Source organism: Neoarius graeffei, chromosome 14, assembly GCF_027579695.1.
Source record: "Neoarius graeffei isolate fNeoGra1 chromosome 14, fNeoGra1.pri, whole genome shotgun sequence".
Taxonomy (NCBI): Eukaryota; Metazoa; Chordata; class Actinopteri; order Siluriformes; family Ariidae; genus Neoarius; species Neoarius graeffei.
Window position 1 is genome coordinate 19,813,144 of NC_083582.1, and position 25,074 is coordinate 19,838,217.

The 25,074-nt window shown below is 40.2% G+C and overlaps 1 protein-coding gene across 3 annotated transcripts in view; it reads left to right on the forward strand.

The window, feature by feature from the left end:
* LOC132898038 (transient receptor potential cation channel subfamily M member 4-like) overlaps positions 1-25,074 on the forward strand; it is a 155,867-nt gene that overhangs the window by 58,572 nt on the left and 72,221 nt on the right. For 2 of the 3 annotated variants that reach the window (XM_060939401.1, XM_060939402.1), the window contains exons 3-7: positions 11,515-11,692; positions 12,596-12,776; positions 15,591-15,760; positions 16,780-16,957; positions 19,904-19,968. In XM_060939401.1, the coding sequence (XP_060795384.1) occupies positions 11,515-11,692; positions 12,596-12,776; positions 15,591-15,760; positions 16,780-16,957; positions 19,904-19,968 (772 nt within the window). The remainder of the gene's footprint in view (positions 1-11,514; positions 11,693-12,595; positions 12,777-15,590; positions 15,761-16,779; positions 16,958-19,903; positions 19,969-25,074) is intronic. The other variant, XM_060939403.1, reaches the window with a different exon arrangement.

Here is a 25,074-nt window from a genome sequence, read left to right on the forward strand (position 1 = left end):
TGTATATATCAGACAGCCTTTAAAGTTTGATGAAGTCAGTTTCAGGCTTTGGAGCAGGCTTTGGCAGTTTCAGGTTTTGGCAGCCCTGCATAGTCACTTGAAAATGCATCTTTGTCCACTTTGTAGGGGTCAATTCCCCCAATCAAGGCCAGTTTGGCTGCATACCGTTGTCGTGAGATGTCGTCTAATGTATCTATATACTTCTGTTTGCTTGATTTTGCCGACATTGAGCTTTACTTTAGAAAACTGACTATATAACTTCATAAATTCGTCCGAGATAACGTAGCCGGTAATGCCGATGGTCCGTTTTGTTTGCCCCACAAGATGGCGGCTGGAGGGCGTTCCCCGGAATGCCGTGACGTCAGTGAAAACTATCTATAGAACTGGTTTCTTCCAGTTTCCTCACACAGTCCAAAGAAATGCAGATTAGATCAACTGGCTACTCTACTCTAAATTATCTATAGACCCTTTTCAGTCACATGACCTTCGTAAACGCGACCGCCATTTTGGACATGTAGTGGACTTCGGCTCGAATCGGTTTGAAGGCGACAAACGAAAAACACAAAAGAAAAAGGAGCGAGATGCAGAAAACACCTTCACTATCCAGCGGCGTAGGGCGGGCAGAGGGAGAGGTATTTGCAAAAATTGAGGTTAGCAGGCTTAGAGAACGACGTTTACCTGCTTCCACCAGGATTGTTCACTGACGTACGGAAGTACACAAAGCCCTCGTCTTTACCTGACTTCGGCCCACATGATCTGTATACCTATGTCGTTAAAAACCCATCGCCATACACAGGTATTGATTTGAAAGCGTATAGGACAAGGTTCGAGGACTGAGTTAGATTTTAGTGACATTTAGGGTAAAAAATCAATTTGTGATATATGGACTGAAAATATATCAGTATAGGGTCAAATTTTCTCAGGAATCTGAAAATGACATTTATGCAAAATCTTTAATAGTTTTCACACAACAAGCCTTTTATTGATACAAGGTTTAGAAGAGAAAAACATAAATTCCGCCTACAGATTTTACTATATATTAACTATCAGTCAAAAAATTAGTTATTTCAGCCCACATAGCAGTTATTCTTCATCTAGATATACAAACTATTAGTCCTTCCTCAGGTCTGACAATGCAAGTTGGTATAGTAGGTGAATTTTGTCACTTTTAGCCGCTCTTGCAGCATCTACTTTGTTTTCTGCAAGAATGTCAACATTCACAGTTCTCACTTTACTGTATCTGTCTTCCCCATACCATTTTACAACAACAAAGTCCTTTCCTTTAGACCTGAATAAATTTTTTTGAAGTTTAGGTGATACATCATAGTGAGAAACAATTTGAGTAGGGTAGAAGGTTTTTCCATACTTTGCCCACACGATTTCCCTTGGTGCCAGATTTTCATCATCTGAAGTGTCATCATCTGATTCAGAGGACAAGTCACTTCCTCCAGTGTCCTCCATATCATGGACTGCTGGAGGAGCAGGCTCTTCTTGTTCATCTGGCACACTGACAGAGGGGGGTGCTTCCTTACATTCCTGGCAAAGTTCCTGAGGGGAACATGCAGTACATGAAAGTCTTTTAGCGAGTATTCCATCTTCCTTGAGCCTTAAACTGTGCATATTTAGTATACCTGACAGTGGATACTCAGGTGTCGAGTCCTCTCTGTCAAAATATGCAAACTCTTCTACAATAAAAAATGAAAATTTAGCAGTTGTTTCTTTGACCTCATGGTGAATTATTTCAACAATATCAGAAGCACCTCTTACTCCCTCACTGTCTTTTGTTATGCCTCTCTGAAACGCACATTTAACAATCGATCCAATACTGTCTGAGATGTTTTTTCCTTCATTGGCCTTGAAGTATTCATATGAAACCTCATTAAGATTGAATTCTTTTCTACAGGAAAGCAACTTGCCATTAACCTTGCGTGAGCGGAATTGTGATGCGCAGCCATCACTATATCTTTGCCAGTTGATGATATTACCTGGACATTTCTGTCTTATTATTTGGAACATTCTTTTTTCAAAAGCTTCCACTTGTTGATAGTCATGTTTTCTGTCCTGACTAATGAACACAACTGCACCTTTCTGAAGTTCAGAATTTTCATTTAAATATTCAGTGCAAATCGGATACACTGCTACTGTTAGCTTATTTGTACTATAAGCCATTTCTTGTACATTTCAGTCCGTCTGAAATGTACAAGAAAATTGTTTTAGGCTTTATTTCTTATCACAGGAAACAGTTGTGCTCACTTAATCTATAAAATGTATTATGTAGAAGCTTTTATTAGCTGTCTGGCTGGGTCGATTGACTTCATCATTCAATGGTCATGACAATACTTGAAAAATTGGTAAAAACGGATGTGAAATTTTGTTGTTAAAAAAAACTTGATCTCATTTCAGAAAAGATTTTAGACCAAAATAATGTAAACTGGTTGTAGTCCATATAAATGGGTATAATTGATTAAATTTTGGTAACTCTACATTCAAAATTGAATGAATGCAAGTTTTTTTTACAACAATGTGTATTTTTTTCATGAACTGAAAATTGATAGGGGCAGGGTTAGTAAAAGTACTAATTTTACTTATCTGGTGTTAGAATTAACTTGTGTATTGGGTACTGTCTTATTCCCAACAAAATTACAAAGAGATTTATGTATAATACATGCAGGTTTATCATTATATAAACTCAACAGGAAGAATGAAAAGCGAAATCCTTACCCAGAAGCTCAAAATTCCTAAAAATTTTGTCACATGACGTTCGTTGATGAAACTGGCTGGTATGACATCACTTGCTGCAGCCACTGAAACTGATACTTATTTAAAAGAACACAACATAAACTCTTATTCTAAGGTTAATAGATAGCAAGTTTATCACTATTTTGCAAACTGCAACAGGATTAATGTGGATGTTCAAAATATTTTGTCACCAAAAATAGGTCATTTTCGCCTACTTTTTAGTAAAAATCATGCAAAAAGTCAAGTAAGGGCTGATCATACAGCTTTTTAGGTGTTATATTCTGAAACTACAGCATTTTTTCTATAAGGAAAACACAAAACATTGCATATAGGGCCTTTATTTATTCAACAATATTTTTTTCACACCGATGTCACAAAAATCTAACTCAAAGTTTCAACCTTGTCATAAGAGTTTGGATGCCTACAAATATTTTGTCAGGCTGGGTAACATGCCTACATCAGTGGGTCGTCCCTGGAGCCGGTGGTCGCCATCTTATTACAGCTAAGGTTTGTTCACATTTTCATTTACTTTTGGTCCTCAGGATAAACAAAATGTTATTAAATGTCATTGAAATAACTTCCTAGTCTGTTGAGACATGGCCCGTTATAAATTTGCTGTTACCAGGCAATGACCAAGAACTGTATTATTAGGGTCGATGTCTGTGTTGTAGCAGTGTACTAGCAGCTAGCTGTTAGCACTAGCTAATGTCAACAACATAGTAGCTAGTATGTTACTGTAGCAATGTTTACGTTCAGTCATTTGGATGACTGTTAAAACCTTTCAGTCTCAAGTTTTTCCTTTACTGTATTTACTAGTTTACTGTAATTATGATCCGGCAGCTATTTACACCGGATCCAGTGTAAATAGCTGCCGGAGCCCACGTCCGAGGTTCCGGAGTGCGCTCTGGCTTGCTCCCCCTCAAATTAAGCCCTGTACAGGTAAATAGCTGCTGGAGCCAACGTCCGAGGTTCCGGAGCGCGCTCCGGCTTGCTCCCCCTCAAATTAAGCCTTAATTTGAGGGGGAGCAAGCCGGAGCGCGCTCCAGAACCTCGGACGTTGGCTCCGGCAGCTATTTACACTGGATCCGGTGTAAATGGCTGCCGGATCATAATTACAGTAAACTAGTAAATATAGTAAAGGAAAAACTTGAGACTGAAAGGTTTTAACAGTCATCCAAATAACTGAACGTAAACATTGCTACAGTAACATACTCACTACTATGTTGTTGACATTAGCTAGTCAACAATAGCTACTACAGAAGAACAAAGAGGTTACAATGGGTTCTTTTAACCTATTTGGTTACACACTCGCCGCCACAGAATGTTAACAGCAATGTAGTGCCTTTTCTGGCTAATTTTATTCGTCTTACCTCCAACAAAGTGGTCACTACACAAGCGTTGGTATGCCGAGGGCTGCCAGTCTTTCCTGTTAAAGTGCCATTCCACCATTGGATGTATTCTTTGGCATAAAATACGACAACATATATAAACGGTATCACTAGATAGAGAAATCTTTTAGCTTCAAAATGATATATCAAACATAATTTTTTGACAACGACAAGTATATTAATTTTGCGACCAAAGTCACCTACCCTTTTAATTTCCGCGCGGTAGTGAAACGTGATGTCATCAGCAGGTTTCCCTTCTTGTGTACCACGTGTCGGTGTTCTGTAAAGTTATCCCACCTCTTGGATTTGTCCTACCAAGCCTACTGCGCATGCGCGAAGCCTACTGCGCATGCGCAGAACACATGACGCCATTACAATTAGCAAGTTCTCATGCAGACCGTTTTATTATTCACAACAAGTCATTACAAATTATTTGACTCGGCCAAAGACTCGACCAATACGCGCAAAACATAAAAATCGGCAAATGCGTGAAATACTCACCGATTTTCTATCAGCCCAGCTGATCGGTAGGACAAAACTACTGTTTAGTGATGTGTCGGTCGCGAACGATCCGGTTCAAAGAGTTGGCTCTTTGAAGTGAACGACGGGGGCCGGCTCTTCGGTGGGAGCCGAGTTGGGGAGCCGAATTAGTTTTTTGTCCTTTGGTGCCTGAGAGAGAGAGAGAGAGACTTTCACAAAAAAAGTTGCTGTCCGATTGCGTCTTTGTGTTGTCTATTACCATTCAAAGGAGCCCCTGTTACAGCGAAACGCAGACCCACTAAGCTGGTGGGAGACCAAGGCTGCACTCTATCCACGGCTTACACGCGTGATGGCACGGAGGATGTGTATAGTGGCAACATCTGTCCCCTCAGAGAGGATCTTTTCAAAAGCAGGACAGATTATAACTGAGGAGAAATAGAATCAGCCCTTCCAAGCTGAGACGCTTGGTTTTCCTCAATGCCAATCTCCACTAAAGACTTATTTTGTGCAGCCTTAATGTAAATAGTTTTTTGTTATTGACACTTCTTTGTCATTTTTACTTCTTTGTTCATTGTACTTTATACTTTTTATACTTATTTTATATACTTATTTAATATTTTATTTAATAAAATAGTTTGTTGCACATTGTTCTGTGTTTGCTAAAATAATTTCCAACTTTGCTTCATAGTTTCTTAGGCCTGATTTATACTTCATTTATTTTGTGGCATTTTGTTCAAGGTCGAGTGTGAAATAAAGCCATAAAGGATAAACAGTTGATGTCTTCTGTGTATTTTATATTGGTAATATAACACAGTTTTGCATTATGTTTGTGAGAAAATAATTTATTAATTGGTAAGTAAGTTTTATTTCTATAGCTAGAACATTGTTACACTGCTATACTTTACAAAGCTTTACAATGGCTACAAAAACTAAAAAATAAAATGGAAAACATCCTATTGATAAAATATAAATAATAATGTAATTAATTAACTAGTTAATTGCAGCAATTAAATCAAAAATAAAATCTCAGGAGCCGTTTGGGAGCCGAAAGAGCCGGCTCCTTGTAGTAAGAAGAGCCGGCTCCCGAAAAAGAGCCGAAATTCCCATCACTACTACTGTTGAATTTTCCTACACTCCTGGATTTCACGCTTGCGCAGTAGGCGATTTCGCGCATGCGCAGTAGGCTTGGTAGGACAAATCCAAGAGGTAGCATACGTTATGTGGTACACAAGAAGGGGAACCTGCCGATGACTTCACGTTTCACTACCGCGCGGAAATTAAAAGGGTAGGTGAGTTTGGTCGCAAAATTAATATACTTGTCGTTGTCAAAAAATTATGTTTGATATATCATTTTGAAGCTAAAAGATTTCTCTATCTAGTGATACCGTTTATATATGTTGTCGTATTTTATGCCAAAGAATACATCCGCCACGCCTACTTAGATCAAAAGGTGCAGGCTATCTGCTGGTACCTTGTATAGTGAAGGCTACATCAGGGGGCAGAGCCTTTTCTTACAAAGCCCCACAGTTATGGAACAGCCTTCCAAGTAATGTTCGGGAATCAGACACAGTCTCAGCATTTAAGTCTAGGCTGAAAACATATCTGTTTAGTCAAGCCTTTTGTTAATGGTGTTTATGAGGTAAAGGAGTAGATCTGGAGGGTCCTCAGACATAGTGTTTTGGTAAACTGGGATGTATGGATGCTGTCAGTCCCCACTCGCTTGCTCACTCGAGTTTGTTGACGGTGTAGTGGCTGGCTGCTTTATGTCCCGGGGCTCCCTCATGCCTGTGTTACCTTCTGGCTCTCTCCTTTTAGTTATGCTGTCATAGTTAGTTGCCGGAGTCCCTGCTTGTACTCTGTGCAATATGTATACTGCTCCTACTTATTCAGGTGACATTGGGCATACCTAACAACCTGTGTTTTCTTTCCCTCCCCCCCACCCCAAATCTGTCCCTCTGAGTTACATGGAGTCAACAGGAAATCTTTTGGTGGAGAGGGTGGAGACCTCAGTCGACCTGACGGCCGATTCCCTGCAGGCTATGATAGCCAGTCGGCTATCGTAGCCTGCAGGGAATCGGCCGTCAGACATTCTGTCGCATGTCCCAGACCCGGTGAAATGTAACTGAATTGTCTTGGCCAGCCCTAAGGGTCCCATCTGCATCTCATCATTGCTGAGGAGTGTGCTCCCATCACCCAATCAAGCATCCAGCCAGAGCAGGTCATGATATTTTTTACCATATTAACATGCCATTGTTGTGTGTTATGCCTGATGTAAAGACTCTCGTCTCTGCGAGCCTACCACACAGATTTAATACTTGTCATTTTTAGGGCATACCCAACAACCTGTGTTTTCTTTCTCTCTTCCCCCCCCCCAATCTGTCCCTCTGAGTTACATGTTGATCCTGGGATTGAGATGCTGGCCTCTTCTGCCCCTTGGACCTGCTTGATCCATCCTGGTGCCCTGTGTCTGGTCGGAGTTTTATCGCACCGCTCCTGTGAAGGACGGCCCCATGAGGACAGTTGAGGGTTATACCTGTTAAAACTGTTAATATTATAGTCAGGCTGTCTGTTGTTGCCCAAATGAGGATGGGTTCCCTTTTGAGTCTGGTTCCTCTCGAGGTTTCTTCCTCATGTCGTCTGAGGGAGTTTTTCCTTGCCACCGTCGCCACAGGCTTGCTCATTGGGGATAGATTAAGGATAAAATTAGCTCATGTTTTAAGTCGTTCAAATTCTGTAAAGCTGCTTTGCGACAATGTTTATTGTTAAAAGCGCTTTACAAATAAACTTGATTTTGATTTGACATCCAATGGTGGAATGGCACTTTAATGGCTGCTATCCATCTTCTCTGTCGGGATCCGATAAAATGATAAACCTTGCCTTGTTTGTTGATGGTTACTACATCCAGGTGCACAACAATATAGTGGCATGATGGAAGTCTTGCTGAAAGTAAAAACTTTCTTTGCTGCCGTTCCTCAATGTTGGCTGTGGTAAACTACTGGTAGTACATGTCCAAAATGGCGACCGCGTTTGTCGTGACGTCACGTGAAAAGGGTCTATAGGTGTGAATGAATGCGAGTGTGAATGGTTGTACATCTCTGTGATAGATTGATGACCTGCCCTGCCCAGGGCATACCCTGCCTCTCAAAGTCAGCTGTGTTTGGCCCCAGCTCCCCCATGACCCTCATTGGATAAACAGTATAGATAATGAATAGATATTTATCAGCTCTGTATGAGGCACAGTCATATGCCACATCATAGAGGTAGGGTCCCCAATTCTAGGTAGACTGGCTGCTCTAAATTGCTTGTGTTGGCATAGTGCCCTGCAGTAGAAAGGAATGATTTGGAAGATCCATGTTAGACAAGTTAGTTCATGTTCAGTTACAGTAGATATAATCTACACAACCCTGTTAAAGTTGCAGATTCTTGTGATGTAAAAATGAAAGATAATTCAAGTCAGATTTTTTTCACCTTTAATGTTATGGCAATGAAATTCAAGTGAAAAATACAAACAGTTTTAGGGACTAATTAAAAAAAAAAAAACTTGCAGTAATCTGGTTGTGCAAGTGTGCATGCCCCTTCACTTAAAATACCTTTTGTAAGGTGTTTTAACAAGGTATTGTAATACAGCACTCAATCCTTTTTGGGTAAGAGTCTCCTAACTTGGCATATTTTGATTTTGGCAAATTTATTCTACTCTTTCTTGGAAAAAATGCTCACGTTATCAAATTGCAAGAGAGAGCTGTGTAGCCCTTTTCAAGTCATTCCGGTATTTGAATGGGATTTACATCTGGGCTTTGACCAGATGTATATAAAAATGTGTGTAATATACAACCCTGATTCCAAAAAAGTTGGGACAAAGTACAAATTGTAAATAAAAATGGAATGCAATGATGTGGAAGTTTCAAAATTCCATATTTTATTCAGTATAGAACATAGATGACATATCAAATGTTTAAACTGAGAAAATGTATCATTTAAAGAGAAAAATTAGGTGATTTTAAATTTCATGACAACACATCTCAAAAAAGTTGGGACAAGGCCATGTTTACCACTGTGAGACATCCCCTTTTCTCTTTACAACAGTCTGTAAATGTCTGGGGACTGAGGAGACAAGTTGCTCAAGTTTAGGGATAGGAATGTTAACCCATCCTTGTCTAATGTAGGATTCTAGTTGCTCAACTGTCTTAGGTCTTTTTTGTTGTATCTTCCGTTTTATGATGCGCCAAATGTTTTCTATGGGTGAAAGATCTGGACTGCAGGCTGGCCAGTTCAGTACCCGGACCCTTCTATGGGTGAAAGATCTGGACTGCAGGCTGGCCAGTTCAGTACCTGGACCCTTCTACGCAGCCATGATGCTGTAATTGATGCAGTATGTGGTTTGGCATTGTCATGTTGGAAAATGCAAGGTCTTCCCTGAAAGAGACGTCGTCTGGATGGGAGCATATGTTGCTCTAGAACCTGGATATACCTTTCAGCATTGGTGTCTTTCCAGATGTGTAAGCTGCCCATGCCACACACACTAATGCAACCCCATACCATCAGAGATGCAGGCTTCTGAACTGAGCGCTGATAACAACTTGGGTTGTCCTTCTCCTCTTTAGTCCGAATGACACGGCGTCCTTGATTTCCATAAAGAACTTCAAATTTTGATTCGTCTGACCACAGAACAGTTTTCCACTTTGCCACAGTCCATTTTAAATGAGCCTTGGCCCAGAGAAGACGTCTGCGCTTCTGGATCATGTTTAGATACGGCTGCTTCTTTGAACTATGGAGTTTTAGCTGGCAACGGCGGATGGCATGGTGAATTGTGTTCACAGATAATGTTCTCTGGAAATATTCCTGAGCCCATTTTGTGATTTCCAATACAGAAGCATGCCTGTATGTGATGCATACAGGCATGGGCCCGAAGGGTCTAAGGGCCCGAAGATCACGGGCACCCGGTATGGTTTTCCGGCCTTGACCCTTGTGCACAGAGATTCTTCCAGATTCTCTGAATCTTTTGATATTATGCACTGTAGATGATATGTTCAAACTCTTTGCAATTTTACACTGTCGAACTCCTTTCTGATATTGCTCCACTATTTGTCGGTGCAGAATTGGGGAGATTGGTGATCCTCTTCCCATCTTTACTTCTGAGAGCCGCTGCCACTCCAAGATGCCCTTTTTATACCAGTCATGTTAATGACCTATTGCCAATTGACCTAATGAGTTGCAATTTGGTCCTCCAGCTGTTCCTTTTTTGTACCTTTAACTTTTCCAGCCTCTTATTGCCCCTGTCCTAACTTTTTTGAGATGTGTTGCTGTCATGAAATTTCAAATGAGCCAATATTTGGCATGAAATTTCAAAATGTCTCACTTTCGACATTTGATATGTTGTCTATGTTCTATTGTGAATACAATATCAGTTTTTGAGATTTTGTAAATTATTGCATTCTGTTTTTATTTACAATTTGTACTTTATCCCAACTTTTTTGGAATCGGGGTTGTATTGTATACAAATTTTTTTTTTTAAACCCCAAAACATTTTGTTTGCTTTTCACTTAAATTTTAATGGTTGCTAATTAAATCAAACATGGAACATGATTTATCTTAATTTTTTTTTTAACATCACAGAATCCTGCAATTTTAACAAGGATGTGTAGACTTTTTATATCCACTGCCATGATAAATGGTCATTCTCTCACGACGATGACATCTTGAAGTGTTTAAAAAAAAAAGGCAGCTTGTCATTTTACAGAGAAATGGAAAGTGGAAACTTCTCCACAACGAGGACTTTCCCATGCTGGGAAACTTTTTACAAAGCAGACTCTTGCCATAAATATCTCCTTACAAAAAAAACACCACCACATCAATGATGTCTTTTTTTTTTTCTTTCACAACAATTCATTCAAAAAATTATTATAAGCCGTGGGTTATGTGAAGTGTCCAGCATGCAAGTCCCTGTGTTCATGCTACAGCCAGAGCTACTGTCAAATTGTGGTTTTGTAAAATTAATGCACATCATCTGGCGAATCGTATCTGAGAATTCAGCAGTGAGCTTTTAAAATTGTAATGCTGAATATAATAATTGTAGTGATGCACTCCCTTCAGTTTGATTTTATAGACTGAGAGGGTCCTGGCAAAGTTAGATTCCCCCCCCCCCCCCCCCCAACTATTTTCTGTTGATTTTGACTTGAATTATAACTTCGATGTCTGTTTCCCTTTTTCTACTTATGAACTGTTCTTGTCTACAAAACAAAATTATTGTACATGAGCATTATTTACTTTTTTTTTAAATGAGCTATTATTTATAATTCAAAAGGAGAAAGGAGAGGACATGATTCAGCTTTAATGTTAAGCCACTATTATCAGAATACTGTCGTCATCCCCCCCAGAATACTATTTGCTAAATGTTTAAACATTGGTTGTGTGAACATTTATTTAAATGTCAGGGGGGAAAAATGTGGAGAATCTCTCCAGAGTTTATAAAAAGTGTCAGCTGTCATGTTTTTTTGTGACTTTGGCAAAATTGCCTGTATGTGCATTGCATTTGTGTAGTATTTTACCGAGTCAAGGTTAATGAGTGAATTTGACTTGTTGAAATAGTTTAATTTCCTGGATAGTAAGAAATGCTTATTATTTATGTAATGGAGAGGAAATCATTTACTCTTTTATCTCACTAGGTCTGTTTTTCCTGAGTGAAAGAAGATTTAATCATAGTCTATGGCTAAAATAATCTGACATTCACTATTCTTTAGTAAAACATTTGTTTATCTTAATTATGAAACTGGTTTTTAGAACAATATAATTGGAGAAAATACTGACCTTCAGTACATTGCTGATAACTTGATGTTCTGCAGGTGTCAGTAGGGATGATATTGCTGGTGATGCTAACTGAGATACTGTTGCGATATTTGTCCTCTTACAGCAATGGTCGCCTGTGTCAGTGTGGGAGTCCAAGGGACAACCATGCCTCAGTCACTCTGAATGATTACTTTAGCACAGCTATTGTCAGTCACTGGGATCGTTCTCAGCACACATCAGAGTTTCCCACGGATGCTTTTGGAGAGGTGGAGTTTGCAGGCGCAAGCAAGAGGCACAGCTATGTGGGTAACCACTTTCCACTGAAAATAACATTTAATATTCTTCTGTTCTTTAGACTTGGCGATTTTGTTGTCGCGTTCCAGTTCTGTTTCTAAAACACCACATACAGTATACAGTGCCACGAAAAAGTTTGATCGGGCTTATAATTGAAATAAATGTATAATTGAAATGTAAATGTACAACCCTAATTCCAAAAAAGTGGGGACTCTGTGTAATATGCAAATAGAAACATAATGCAATGATTTTCACATCATGGAAACCATATGTTTCATTGAAGATGGTACAAAGACAACATGTTGAAACTGAGAAATCTTACTGTTTTTTGAAAAAATATGGTCATTTTGAGCGTGTTTCAAAAAAGTTGGGATGGGGGCAACAAAAGACTGGACAAGTAGTAATGCTTAAACTAACAAAAACCCCTAAATATTTTAATTGGCAACAGGTCAGTAACATGATTGGGTATGAAAAGGGCATCCCAGAGAGGTGGAGTCTCTCAGAAGTAAAGATGGGGAGGGGTTCAGAACTCTGTGAAAGACTGCATGGGCAAATAGTGCAACAATTTTAAGAATAACTTTCCTCAATGTAAAATTGCAAAGAATTTGGGGATCAAATCATCTATGGTACATAATATTAAAAGATTCAGAGAATCTGGAGAAATCTCTGTACGCAAGAGACAAGGCTGAAAACTGACATTGGATGCCTGTGATCTTCAGGCCCTCAGGTGACCCTGCATTAAAAATGGACATGTTCTGGAGTGGAAATCACTGTACAGTATGGGCTCAAACACTTCAGAAAACCATCGTCTGTGAATAGATTTCATCATTTGCATTAAAAAAAAAAAATTATTGAACATGGTTTTTGTGTGTGTGTGTGTGTGTGTGTGTGTGTGTGTGTGTGTGTTACAGTTTCTGCGTCTTTCCTGGGATACTCCCCCGTCTACCATTTATTCCATCTTGATCAATGACTGGGGCCTGCCACCTCCAAACCTGGTGGTGTCTGTGGCTGGTGGTGTGGGGAAGTCTAAGGTTAAGCCCTGGGTGCGAGAGGTTCTAAGGCAGGGATTGGTCAGAGCAGCCCAGAGTACAGGTATAAGCGCAAACAGTCCAGCTCTAGTTAATAATATTAGCATTAGCCACACTGGCATAAATGGTCTATGCCAGTGTGGCTACCATAGAGGGTTAAAGCAGTTACTCTGCATAACTGCTTTAACCCTCTATGGTGTGGTGGCAACATACTTCAGGCAACATTGCAAATATTTTTTTTTGCCCACTGTGATCATAATGCGTACCATAGAGGGTTAAGAATTGGACATTTTAAAACTGTTTTACAGCTACATTATAGTTTCCTCATACCTATCAAAAACATACTGGTAAGTGGCTTGGTGACACTAAATTGCTCCTAGATGTGTGTTAGTATGTTAATTAGAATGGTGCTCTGCAATGGACTGGCATCTCATCCAATATGTATTCCTCAACTTGGTATTCAGTTGAAGCCATTGATGAAGATCAGGAATGGTGCTGTTGATTTTAGTTAGACCATGTGATTGTCTATGTTATGCAAAACCCTAACAACATATCTAGACATGCTCTGTTAATAGTTTATATGATGCATCTTAATACAACCCCAAATCAGAAAAAGCTGGGATGGTATGTTGAAATTAAAACTGAAAACAGTGATTTTGTAAATAATCTTTGACTTGTATTGCACTCAGAACAATACAACAGCACATTATTTGATGGTTTACCTCATGAGTTTGTATTTTTATTTATTAAAAAAAAAAAAGTTAAGACAAGCATTTATAATGTTTCCATTCCTTCTCACAGCACTTAAAAGATATTTAGGGACTGAAGACACCATGTGATGAAGTGTTTCAGATTTATTTTGTCCCATTGTTCCTGCAAACGGGTCTTAAGATATGCAACGGTACAGGGTCGTCGTCATTTTTTTGGGGTTCAGAATTCACCACACATTCTCTATTGGGGACAGACACCCTCCTCTTCTACAGCCATGCCTTTTGTAATGTGTGCAGAATGTGGTTTTGCATCTTGTTGAAATATCCCTGGAAAAAACATTGTCTTGAAGGCAGCATATGTTGCTCCAAAATCTCAATGTTACCTTTCCCAAGGGCACTGACACAACCCCATTCTGTGGCACACCCTGGCTTTTGGACTTGTTGCTGTAACGGTCTGGATGGTCCTCTTTGTCTCTGGTCTGGAGCACATGGCTTCTATTTCTTACAAAAAAAGACCTGGAATACTGATTCGTATGACCACAATACACGTTTCCACTGTGTGATGGTCCATCCCAGATGCCTCCAAGCCCAGAGGAGTTGACGGCACTTCTGAACACCATTAAAATAAGGCTTCCTTTTTGCACAGTAAAGTTTTAACTGCCATTTTTGGATGTATCGTGGTGCTTGAAGGTTTTCCAAAGTAATCCTGAACCCACGTGGTTGTATCAGCTGTAGATGAAGGATGGTTCTTGATGCAGTGCCGTCTGAGGGATCAGAGATCACAGGTGTTAAGCTTAGGCTTGCACCCTTGCTGTTTATGCAACATATGCCCCTTTTCCACCAAAGCAGTTCCAGGGCTGGTTCGGGGCCAGTGCTTAGTTTGGAACCGGGTTTTCTGTTTCCACTGACAAAGAACTGGCTCTGGGGCCAGAAAAAACGGTTCCAGGCTAGCACCAACTCTCTGCTGGGCCAGAGGAAAGAACCGCTTATGTCAGCGGGGGCGGAGTTGTTAAGACCAACAACAATAAGACCGCGAAAGATCGCCATTTTTAAGCGACGAGAAGCAGCAGCTGTACAAACGCGAAGTCATTTATTATTATTATTGTTGTTGCTGCTGCTGCTTCAGTGTTGTTTTTGCTTTGATATTCGCGCCAAGGTTTATGTAAATGTAGCTCCGTAACTGACACATACAGCGACGTAATGACGTATACAGCGACATAATGACATGGCTCCACTTAGCACTGCGAGCTATGGAAAGGCAAACTGGTTTTCAGCTGGCTCGCAAGTTGAACGAGTTGTGAACCAGCACCAGCACTGGCCCCGAACCAGCCCTGGAACTGATTTGGTGGAAAAGGGGTAATAGAGGGTGAAATATCCAAATCCCTTTCTGGATTTGGGCAAACTGGAGATCTTTGCTCCTCAAAGATGAGGCCTTTCCCGGATACTGATTTTGTACCAAATCATGATTGTAATCACCTGTTGACATCATTACCTAATTGTTTTAACTCCTTATCAGGCCTTAATTTTCCCCATCCTAACTTCTTTAGAATGTGTTGCAGGCCTGAAACACAGGAATGGCTGTATATTAACAAATGAAATTAAGTTGACCAGATAAAAGTGAAATATCTTGGGTTCCTACTGTCTGCAATGACATACAAATCAAAGTAAATTTAGAAATCACTGCGCCTTTTTTTTTTTTTTAAGTTGCATTTTCCATACTGTCCCAACTTTTTTTTCTGAGTGTGGTTTTCTGTATATATCTTAACATGCAGTATGTTGATGTGTTGAATGCTTTGAATTTTCATTGCTGTCTCTTTCCGTTTTGGAAGAAGGCTGGTTAGGTCGTTAACAGTTGCACTCTTAAAATGAAGTATGTTCCATTCATGAAATAACATGTGGGTTGCTGGGCTTCTTAAAAAGCAATCCCCTTCTTTTCAGTGTTGCACATTGTCCTCGTGTCATTAATGAAAGGTAATACTGTTCGTATAATGCATTTTCATGTGGGGTCTTTTTTTTCTCTCCTCTTCTGCTCACCGTTATCCTTGCTTTTCAGTCAGCTTGGAGTCTTCTCCATAGGAAGCTGAGGTGAGTCTTGGGCATGAACTGACTTGTCAAGTCTGTCCTCTCTCTCTCTCCCCCCCCCCCCCCCCCCCCACACACACACACAGGAGCATGGATCTTAGCAGAAGGACTGCGGGAGGGTGTTGGCAGGTATCTAGGGGAGGCTGTGAGGGATCATGCGCTGGCTGCCTCCTCAGATTCCCTCTCTAAAGTAGTGTCTGTAGGCATAGCTCCATGGGGTTTGGTATGCAACCGAGAACAACTAATCAACCCTGAGGTAGTTTTCCTAATCTTTCTGTGAAATTATTTAAAATGCAAAATACTGCTGTATGTGTTGAGCATGTTTCTGTGTATGGAAATGTGCTCTCCACATACACATGTAGGAGGTCAAAGTGATGAAACTTACTCTGTGAAATGTATTTTCAGTTTGCTTGAAGAGCTCATGAAGGACTTTTTTTTAATTAATTTTTTATTTTTTAAATGTACTCTTTCTCTGGAACATAATTGTTTAATAATATAAAGAGATGTGCAGAGAGAATTTTTGTTAGCTGAAGTAGCTTAAACTTTTTTATAAAATATGCCAAGTCAAGTTTATTTGTATAGTGCTTTTAACAATAAACATTGTCGCAAAGCAGCTTTACAGAATTTGAACGACTTAAAATTTGAGCTAATTTTATCCCCAACGAGCACGACGGAGGCAAGGAAAAACTCCCTCAGACGACACGAGGAAGAAACCTTGAGAGGAACCAGACTCAAAAGGGAACCCATACCCATCCGGGCGGCAACAACAGACAACATGACTATAACAATGTTTGTTATATGCCCATGTATTTGTTTAAAAGAAAATCTAGAGAAATATATTTTTTCTGATTTACATAGCCGCTACAAAGTCCCCTTTGCCAAGAAAAACACTTTCTGTAACTCATTCATTCCCACTGCCATAGAAACCTTAAATAAACAAGAACATTTCTTGACTGCTATAATCACCACCACTGTATAAACACAAGGCTAATCAGCATATAAACTGTATCAGTATTTTATTTTCACGTTCCACTTATTTTACTAGTTACTTTTATTTTGTTTTTAGGAACATATCTTTTGTATGTCAAGCATCTGGTGGTTATGTATGTTGTTGAGCCACGGTTATGACAATTTTCTGTCATGACAAAGTTTTTCTGATTCTGATAAGAGTCTTACCAATGTCAGCTTTACGAAATATTGCACCTTAATCCAAAGCAAACTGAATACGCACACAAAACCACCCATCAGTCCCTCATCTATTTCTGTGTTTCTTAGGGCAGCTTTCCTGCCGTGTACTACGTTCCAAACACATCCCGAGACACCTGCTTTCTGGATAACAACTACCAAGCATTTCTCCTTGTGGATGATGGAAGTGTTGGCCAAAGAGGTGTGGAGGCTGGTTTCAGAGCCAGCCTAGAGGACTACATTTCCAACCAGCACACAGGAAAATGGGGTGAGATATTGTAAAATGACCACAATTTGATAGTTAAAGTAAAGCATTCAGTCCTCTTAAAGGAACAGTCCACCGTACTTCCATAATGAAATATGCTCTTATCTGAATTGAGACGAGCTGCTCCGTACCTCTCCGAGCTTTGCGCGACCTCCCAGTCAGTCAGACGCAGTCAGACGCGCTGTCACTCCTGTTAGCAATGTAGCTAGGCTCAGTATGGCCAATGGTATTTTTTGGGGCTGTAGTTAGATGCGACCAAACTCTTCCGCGTTTTTCCTGTTTACATAGGTTTATATGACCAGTGAAATGAACAAAGTTCAGTTACACAAATTGAAACGTGGCGATTTTCTATGCTATGGAAAGTCCGCACTATAATGACAGGCGTACTAACACCTTCTGCGCGCTTCGGCAGCGCATTGATATCTGAGCTCCGTATCAATGCGCTGCCGAAGCGCGCAGAAGGTGTTAGTACGCCTGTCATTATAGTGCGGACTTTCCATAGCATAGAAAATCGCTAAGTTTCAATTTGTGTAACTGAACTTGTTTCATATCACTGGTCATATAAACCTGTGTAAACAGGAAAAACGCGGAAGAGTTTGGTCGCATCTAACTACAGCCCCAAAAAATACCATTGGCCATACTGAGCCTAGCTACATTGCTAACAGGAGTGACAGCGCGTCTGACTGACTGGGAGGTCGCGCAAAGCTCGGAGAGGTACGGAGCAGCTCGTCTCAACTCAGATAAGAGCATATTTCATTATGGAAGTACAGTGGACTGTTCCTTTAAACAGTAGGTTTCAGCTAGGCAGAGTGTATGAGATTAGAGACCTGTAAGGGGGCACAGTATAACCACCCCAGCCTCACAGGCCTTATGACTGTCTCTGTTCCTCTGTAGTAGTGTCTCCCAACACTCCCCCCCCCCCCCCCCCCCAACCAACCTCAGTGTGCGCCTACCCTATGTGCCCCAACCCCTTCTCCAGCCTCCTTTCTCCTCTTCTTAAAGAGATCCGGATTCATAAAAGATGAAAATAAAAAAAATACATTTCAGTCATCATTCTGTTCAAAATTAAATATAATGACATTTTCCTCAGTGAATCCAAACTAGACAAAAATGTCAGATTTGACTGATGGGGATAAAGGTGAAACTTCATCTATTCAAATGCAATGGCATGTACTGGAAAAGAGGTGGAACCGGAGGGTGCCTCTGTGCACAGTTTCTCTGATGTTCTAATGCTTTGTAGCTAGAGAAAGATGCCACTGTTACTCCTTACTTTTTTTGAGTAATATTTAAGCTTTTTTGTGAGAATATTTGTTCCTCATCGGAAAAGCTGCTTTTTGTAGGGTCTGACTTACAAGGCTAATCTAGAGTAATGTAGACCAACCAAAAGTACTAGCTATCCAGGACCATCATACCTGAGGTCACTCACCAAAACACTGAAATGAATTTTTTATCAAGCTTATTACTTATACAAAGTAATAAATCCACTTATTTATACGTTATGGTAACGTTAAATGCACCATGATGAGCTGTGTCAGAAATCATTCACTCATTCACTACTCCCTACTTGCTATCTAGGGAATGCTATATAGAGGACTATATAGTGAGCTCATTGGTAAAATTTAAAGACATTTTTGGACACTACTACACTGCGCCGTTATTTGCGTCATTACCGTCACACAAAACATGCCAGATCAGTTGGGTGGTTGGTTTTCAAAATAATACGTGCATGTATTTTTGTGATACATATTACACTGAGCATATTTCCCACATTAATAAATACAAAGTACTTTGTGTCTGCTGCATTTTTCAGATCTTTTAAATCAAGGCTGAATACTTTCTTTATTGCCACTGCCTTTTATTAAATCAAATTTGAGGCTTTTGATTAATTCCTCATTCTGCACTGTAACTTTTATTCTTGTACTTTATGTATTTTTTTTAAATTGTACTTGAATGTCTGTTTTATAATGTGTTTCTTCCTCCGTCCATTCACCCCCCCAGCACACTACAATATTATTGCCATTTTCGTGACACAACTTATAAATTTGTCTCATGCCCATTGTCATAAGGAAAAATGAACTCCTGCTATACTCAAATACTTGACGGTCCTTATGAAACAGCTTTTACAGCTCTGTGAAATGCCAGCCAATGTCAATCTTTACATTTATACATATTCTCTTGAGAATGCACTGGGTGCTCCTCTCTGTCGTCTGCCATTTTTCTTTCAGCGCGACTGCAATGCATGATGGTATATATTGCTTGGTTAGTGACTATCAGTTGTACACTACTTTTTATGATGCATTGTGGGATACTATATACCCCTATATAGGGTGTAATAATTCTCACTATACATTAGGACAGCGCTACAAAATGGCGAACTCACTATATAGCCCCCCCAACACACACACACACTTTTTTTTAACTTTTTGTTAAGTTATGCAGGACATAAATTCTTATTTTTCTCTGTTCAGCAAGTACATTTGTACTAATATATATATTTATTTATTATTATTATTATTATTATTTTTTTTTTTTTGAGACTGGTATAATAGGACTTTTTAAGAAAATGATAACTTGGCCAATGTCTCGAGATGTTTCCTTAGCCCTAAAGCTTTGTTCTTTGTATCGGTGTGTAAGGCAGGAAAGCATGTCTTGTAGTGTACAAAATGTAAATATTTATACTCCTGTGTTTGCCAGTGGATCCTAAAAGTCTGGCTTACAAGACTATAATTCACACAGATTCATTCTCTCTCTCTCTCTCTCTCTCTCTCTCTCTCTCTCATAAATCAATCACACTTTTTTGGGACATTCCCATAGGAATGCTACATCCTCATTCCTGTTGTCAGTGCTGGGATCCAATATAGAGTCTGTATTTTAGATTTAGTAATTCTTTGCAATGATCTGTATGTACCCAGTAACAAAACGTGTGTGTGTGTGTGTGTGTGTGTATAGGAAGCGAAACCATGGACATCCCTGTGTTGTGTGTGCTGGTGTCAGGAGAGACTTACATGCTTGAGGTCAGTTTTGCAAATGCCTGAAATTGTTCCTTTTGATGTTTGTTTTTTGCTTCTTCTTGGCCAGGAAAGCTGAAGGGTTTTGAAGATACCTGGAAAGTAATTGTGCTCAGGGCTTTGTTGTAGGAGGCAGTGTTTTGTATGGTCACAAATATCTTGGATAAATATCCCAGACCAAAGTCATTTGGGGTGGGGCAGTACAAAAATTTTGGGAAAAGGTATGGAATTTTTACTTTTGATTTTAAATCCAAGTATAATTGAAAATGTTTGTGTGCTAACTTGTTTATTTTTGTATTAATCAGAAATGTGATAAACTACAGATAGGCAGCGTTGAACAAGTACTACATTGCCTGTTGTAGTATTGTCATATCACAATACTAATGGTATATTATAAAATTCAGAACATTCACACCCCTTCAATTTTTGTACTTTATAGATTTACATATTAAATTGAACTCTTTAGACATCTACACAATTATAATGACAAAGCTAAAACACGTACATTTAAAGTCTGCTAGTTTCACTGTGAGCGAAAAGTGTGGGGCAAATACATATTTAATACTGCTTGGTTGCAATTAGAAAATTCTAAGTTTTAGCATGCAAAACAAGAAGACCCAGGATTCAGTATTGCCAACAGAGCTGTAGAGCTGGAAACTTGCTTGTAAAAACACATATGATCTGTAAGTAGGGGTCACAGGTAAACATGGTTTTTACAATCCAAATAGGCAGGCTTGTAGGCTGAGTTATAGTCAGGAAATTGTGGCAAATGGAAGAATAGAAGAAGCCTTTGTCACATGTACATTATAGCACAGTGAGATGCTTTTCCTTTGCTTATCCCAGCTTGTTCAGAAGTTGGGGTCAGAGCACAGGGTTAGCCATGTTACAGTGCTGTGACGGAGCGGGTTAAGTCAAGTTTATTTGTATAGCGCTTTTAACAATAAACATTGTCACAAAGCAGCTTTACAGAATCTTAATGACTTAAAATATGAGCTAATTTTATCCCGAATCTATCCCCAATGAGCAAGCATGTGGCGATGGTGGCAAGGAAAAACTCCCTCTGACAACATGAGAAAAAAAACCTTGAGACGAACTAGACTCAAAAGGGAACCCATCCTCATTTGGGCAACAACAGACAACATGACTATAACAATTTTTAACATGCAGTCAGTTTCATTGATGTTATAAACTCTTCATTGATGGAAACCTGAGTGCAAAACTGTTCATGACAACTGCAGTCCTAAAGTTAGCAAGCCAACTGTAGTCCTCAGCCATAAAAGCATGACTGTAAGTGTCCAGAGCGTCCTCCAGGTGTGACTTTCAACTGTCCACATGGGACCGTCCTCCACAGGAGTGATGTGATGAGACTCCAACCAGACACGGCACCAGGATGGATCAGGTAGGTCTGAGGGGCAGAAGAGGTCAGCACCTCGATCCCAGGATTGACATGTAACTCAGAGGGACAGATTGGGGGGGGAGAGAAGAGAGAGAAAACACAGGTTGTTGGGTATGCCCAATGTCACCTGAATAAGTAGGAACAGTATACATATTGCACGGAGTACAAACGGGGACTCCGGCAACTATGACAGCATAACTAAAAGGGGAGAGCCAGAAGGTAACACAGGCATGAGGGAGCCCTGGGACATAAAGCAGCCAACCACTACACCGTCAACAAACTCGAGTGAGCAAGCGAGTGGGGGACTGACATAGGGCTGTGCGATATGGGGAAAAAATGAATATCCCTATACATTTTCTCCATTTCACGATATACGATATATATCTCGATATATTTAAATCTCCTCTAAAGGACCCCATGAAATCTAACTTTTACTCTTTACTGTTTTCACTACAATCCCTGCAGATTAAATAACATTCTTGGTTAACTTTACAGGTGGTTTTCAACAACACATTTTAAATTGTCATGTTGGTGATTAATCACAATTGAATTGAAATAAGACTATTTTTATTCAACAAAGATGTGGCACAAACTGCAAAAACAATCTTGAAAATTGCAACAGAGGGGCAATACAACACAGAGCTGCTCAGAGCTCAAACCAATAAAGTGCAAGCTCAACACTGAGACATTTAGCCTAAATAAGAAAAGTGCTCATTCATTAAATTATTTTAAAAAATAGATCTCCAAGCTATTAACCTGACTACTGAGAACCACTGGAACATTCACAATAGAGAGAGAGAAGGAGAGAAGAGAGAGCTCTGCAAAACATAATTTTTCTCTTTGCACACTTTTGAACTGAATGTTTTCTGGCTCTGCCTCTCAGATGTGTATAATTCCGGTATTGCCTTCTCTGTAAAATGTCTGCGACCAGGCAACTCATGTTTGGGATCGAGTGTGTTTGGTAATTTTTGGAAGCCTGGTTTTTCCACTATACTAATTGGGATCATGTCTTTGGCAATGACGTTAGTGATTGCATCCGTTATAGCTCTCCATCTCTGACTCGTTTTCTCATATGGGGTGGCTTTGGAGAACGAGGCCGCTATGGTCATTCGTTTAGCTCGTGGGGGGGGGTTAGCTCGTGTTAGAGACTCTTCATACTGTACCGGGTGAGTTTCAGGTGATGGAACATATTTGTAGTGCTGCTGCCTTTCGTGATGACAGGTTGTTTTTTTTTTGCACACTTTACAAACTGGCATTTGCTGTTCCACGTCCTCCTTGCGATATCCAAAAAATGCCAGTTGACTGACCCCTTACTAGTTCTTTTAGGAAGTAATTTGTCGCTGAAATTGCCAGAGCTTACACGGTAGCCTATGCAACACCAGCGATTGCACAAACTGAGTCAGCGCTGTAAACCGGAACCAGGAAATCTTCCCGCCGGCAGCGTTGCCAGATACTGCTAACGTTTTCCAGCTCAAAATATGTTCAAAACCCGCCAAAATGCACTTAAAACCGCCCAATCTGGCAACACAACCGAAACTAGAAAATCTTCCTGGAAGTTCCTTTCAGCACCGAGATGTCACCCGGGATTGGTTGGCGAGTGCGTGACGTTATTGTTTTCTTTACCCTTAGGCAGCCTCTCGCGTTACTGCCTGAGGGACAGGGAGAAAACCACCGGAAAAGGTTTTAAACAAACACGAAACGAACGCAAGTCGGAAGATGACCATAAAATACTCGATAGTTACGATATAATAATTTTATGTATCGCACACAGAATTTTCGCGATATATCGAGTATATTTGATATATCGCACAGCCCTAGACTGACAGCATCCATACATCCCAGATTACCAAAACACACTGTCTGAGGACCCTCCGGATCTACTCCTTTACCTCATAAACATATTAAACAAAAGGCTTGACGAAACGGATGTTTTCAGCCTAGACTTAAATGCTGAGCCTGTGTCTGATTCCTGAGCATTACTTGGAAGGCTGTTCCATAACTGTGGGGCTTTGTAAGAAAAGGCTCTGCCCCCTGATGTAGCCTTCACTATATGAGGTAATGCATGAACTAGTTTTTCCGCATCATGTAGTGACATTAAATTTCTTATCTTAGCAATATTTCTGAGATAACATTACCCGGATAGCTTTCTTTTATCAGTGTGAGTTTCGAATGAAAGACTGGGGTCAATAATCACTCCGAGGTCTTTTACTGCTGCACGTGAAAAAACAGAAAGGCCATCCAGAGTTACTGTGTAATCAGAAAACTTGCTTCTAGCTGCATGTGGTCCTAGTACAAGTACTTCAGTCTTGTCAGAGTTAAACAGAAGGAAGTTAATAAGCATCCAGTTGGAGCTCCATCCGGAATATGGAGAACCAAAACCATGACACATCTCTGTCACTCGTGAAGAAATTGATGAATTGTTTGATAAATTTGGGTACTTTTTGTTTCTGTCTATATAATAAAAAGAATCACACGTTGGCTTGAGAATATGAAGTTTATCTTCTCATGTTGAAAAACTCACATTTTTCATCCCAAATTCATTGTGGATCTTAGTGACCTATTTCCTGATATTGCACTCCGACATCACTTCCAGTGTTTTCCTGCTGACTGGATGCATGTTGTAAAAATGGCAAACCGGTTCAAAATTAAAATGCTTTTGATTATCTTGTGCCGTTTAAAATTATTTTTTTGGTGAACATTACAAAAGAACATTACATGGGGGTGCAAAGATATGAATGTAACAATTTTATAGTTTTGGTAAACAGAGGAGCAGGAAGTAGGTTTCAGAACAAGTGAGTTATTTTATTAGTAAGGTTAATCAGTGGGCTGGTGATGTCTGAAAAGTTAGGCACGAACTGCCTATAATAGCCAGCCAGCCCCAAGAACTGCGTCACCCCCTTTTTGGTTTTGGGTCACGGGCAGGTCGCAATTGCTGCAGTCTTATCAATTTGGGGACGCACCTGCCCATGACCCAAGTGGAAGCCCAGATGCTGTATTTCCACCCACCCAATTGCACACTTGGGGTTTGCTGTGAGCCCACCGCCCTCAGATGTTGTAAGTGCTGCTCCCAATCATTACTATAAATGATTAAGGTACGTGGATCTTTTCATCATGGCACACCTTCAGCCTGTTCAGTGTGCTGAGTGCAGGATGTTTAGTCATTCTTCCTCTGTCGTTAGTGATAGCTTTGTGATAAGTGCAGATTAGTTAGCTCTCTGACAGAGAAGATTGCAGTTTTAGAAGTGCGTATCCAGGCTTTAGAGAAGGCCAGTGAGAATGAGAACAGTGTAGTTTCTTTAGGGGAAAGTCTGGATGCCCTAAGTGGAGTTAGTAATCCCCCAACTCCGGCATTAGAGCCCTTACAGCAGGGTGAATGGGTGACGGCTCTGTGGCATAAGCATAGAGCCAAAGCTACCATTTGAGGCTTGTCCACGGGAGCACCACTCCTCTCCACGTCACGTGTCGAACAGGTTTGCTGTCCTTTGTGATGCACCTGCTGAGAAACCTGAAAGAGCTCTGGTTATAGGGGACTCGGTCATACAGCACATGAAATTAGCTCGGCCTTTAGGGGCACCAGCAGCTTTAGTCAGGTGTATAGCAGGAGCCAGGGCGCCGGACATAGCAGGTAATCTTAGGTTCTTAGGCAACCACAGGTTCTCAAAGAGAGTCATCCATGCAGGAGCTAATGATATACGCCTTTGTCAGTCTGAGGTTAT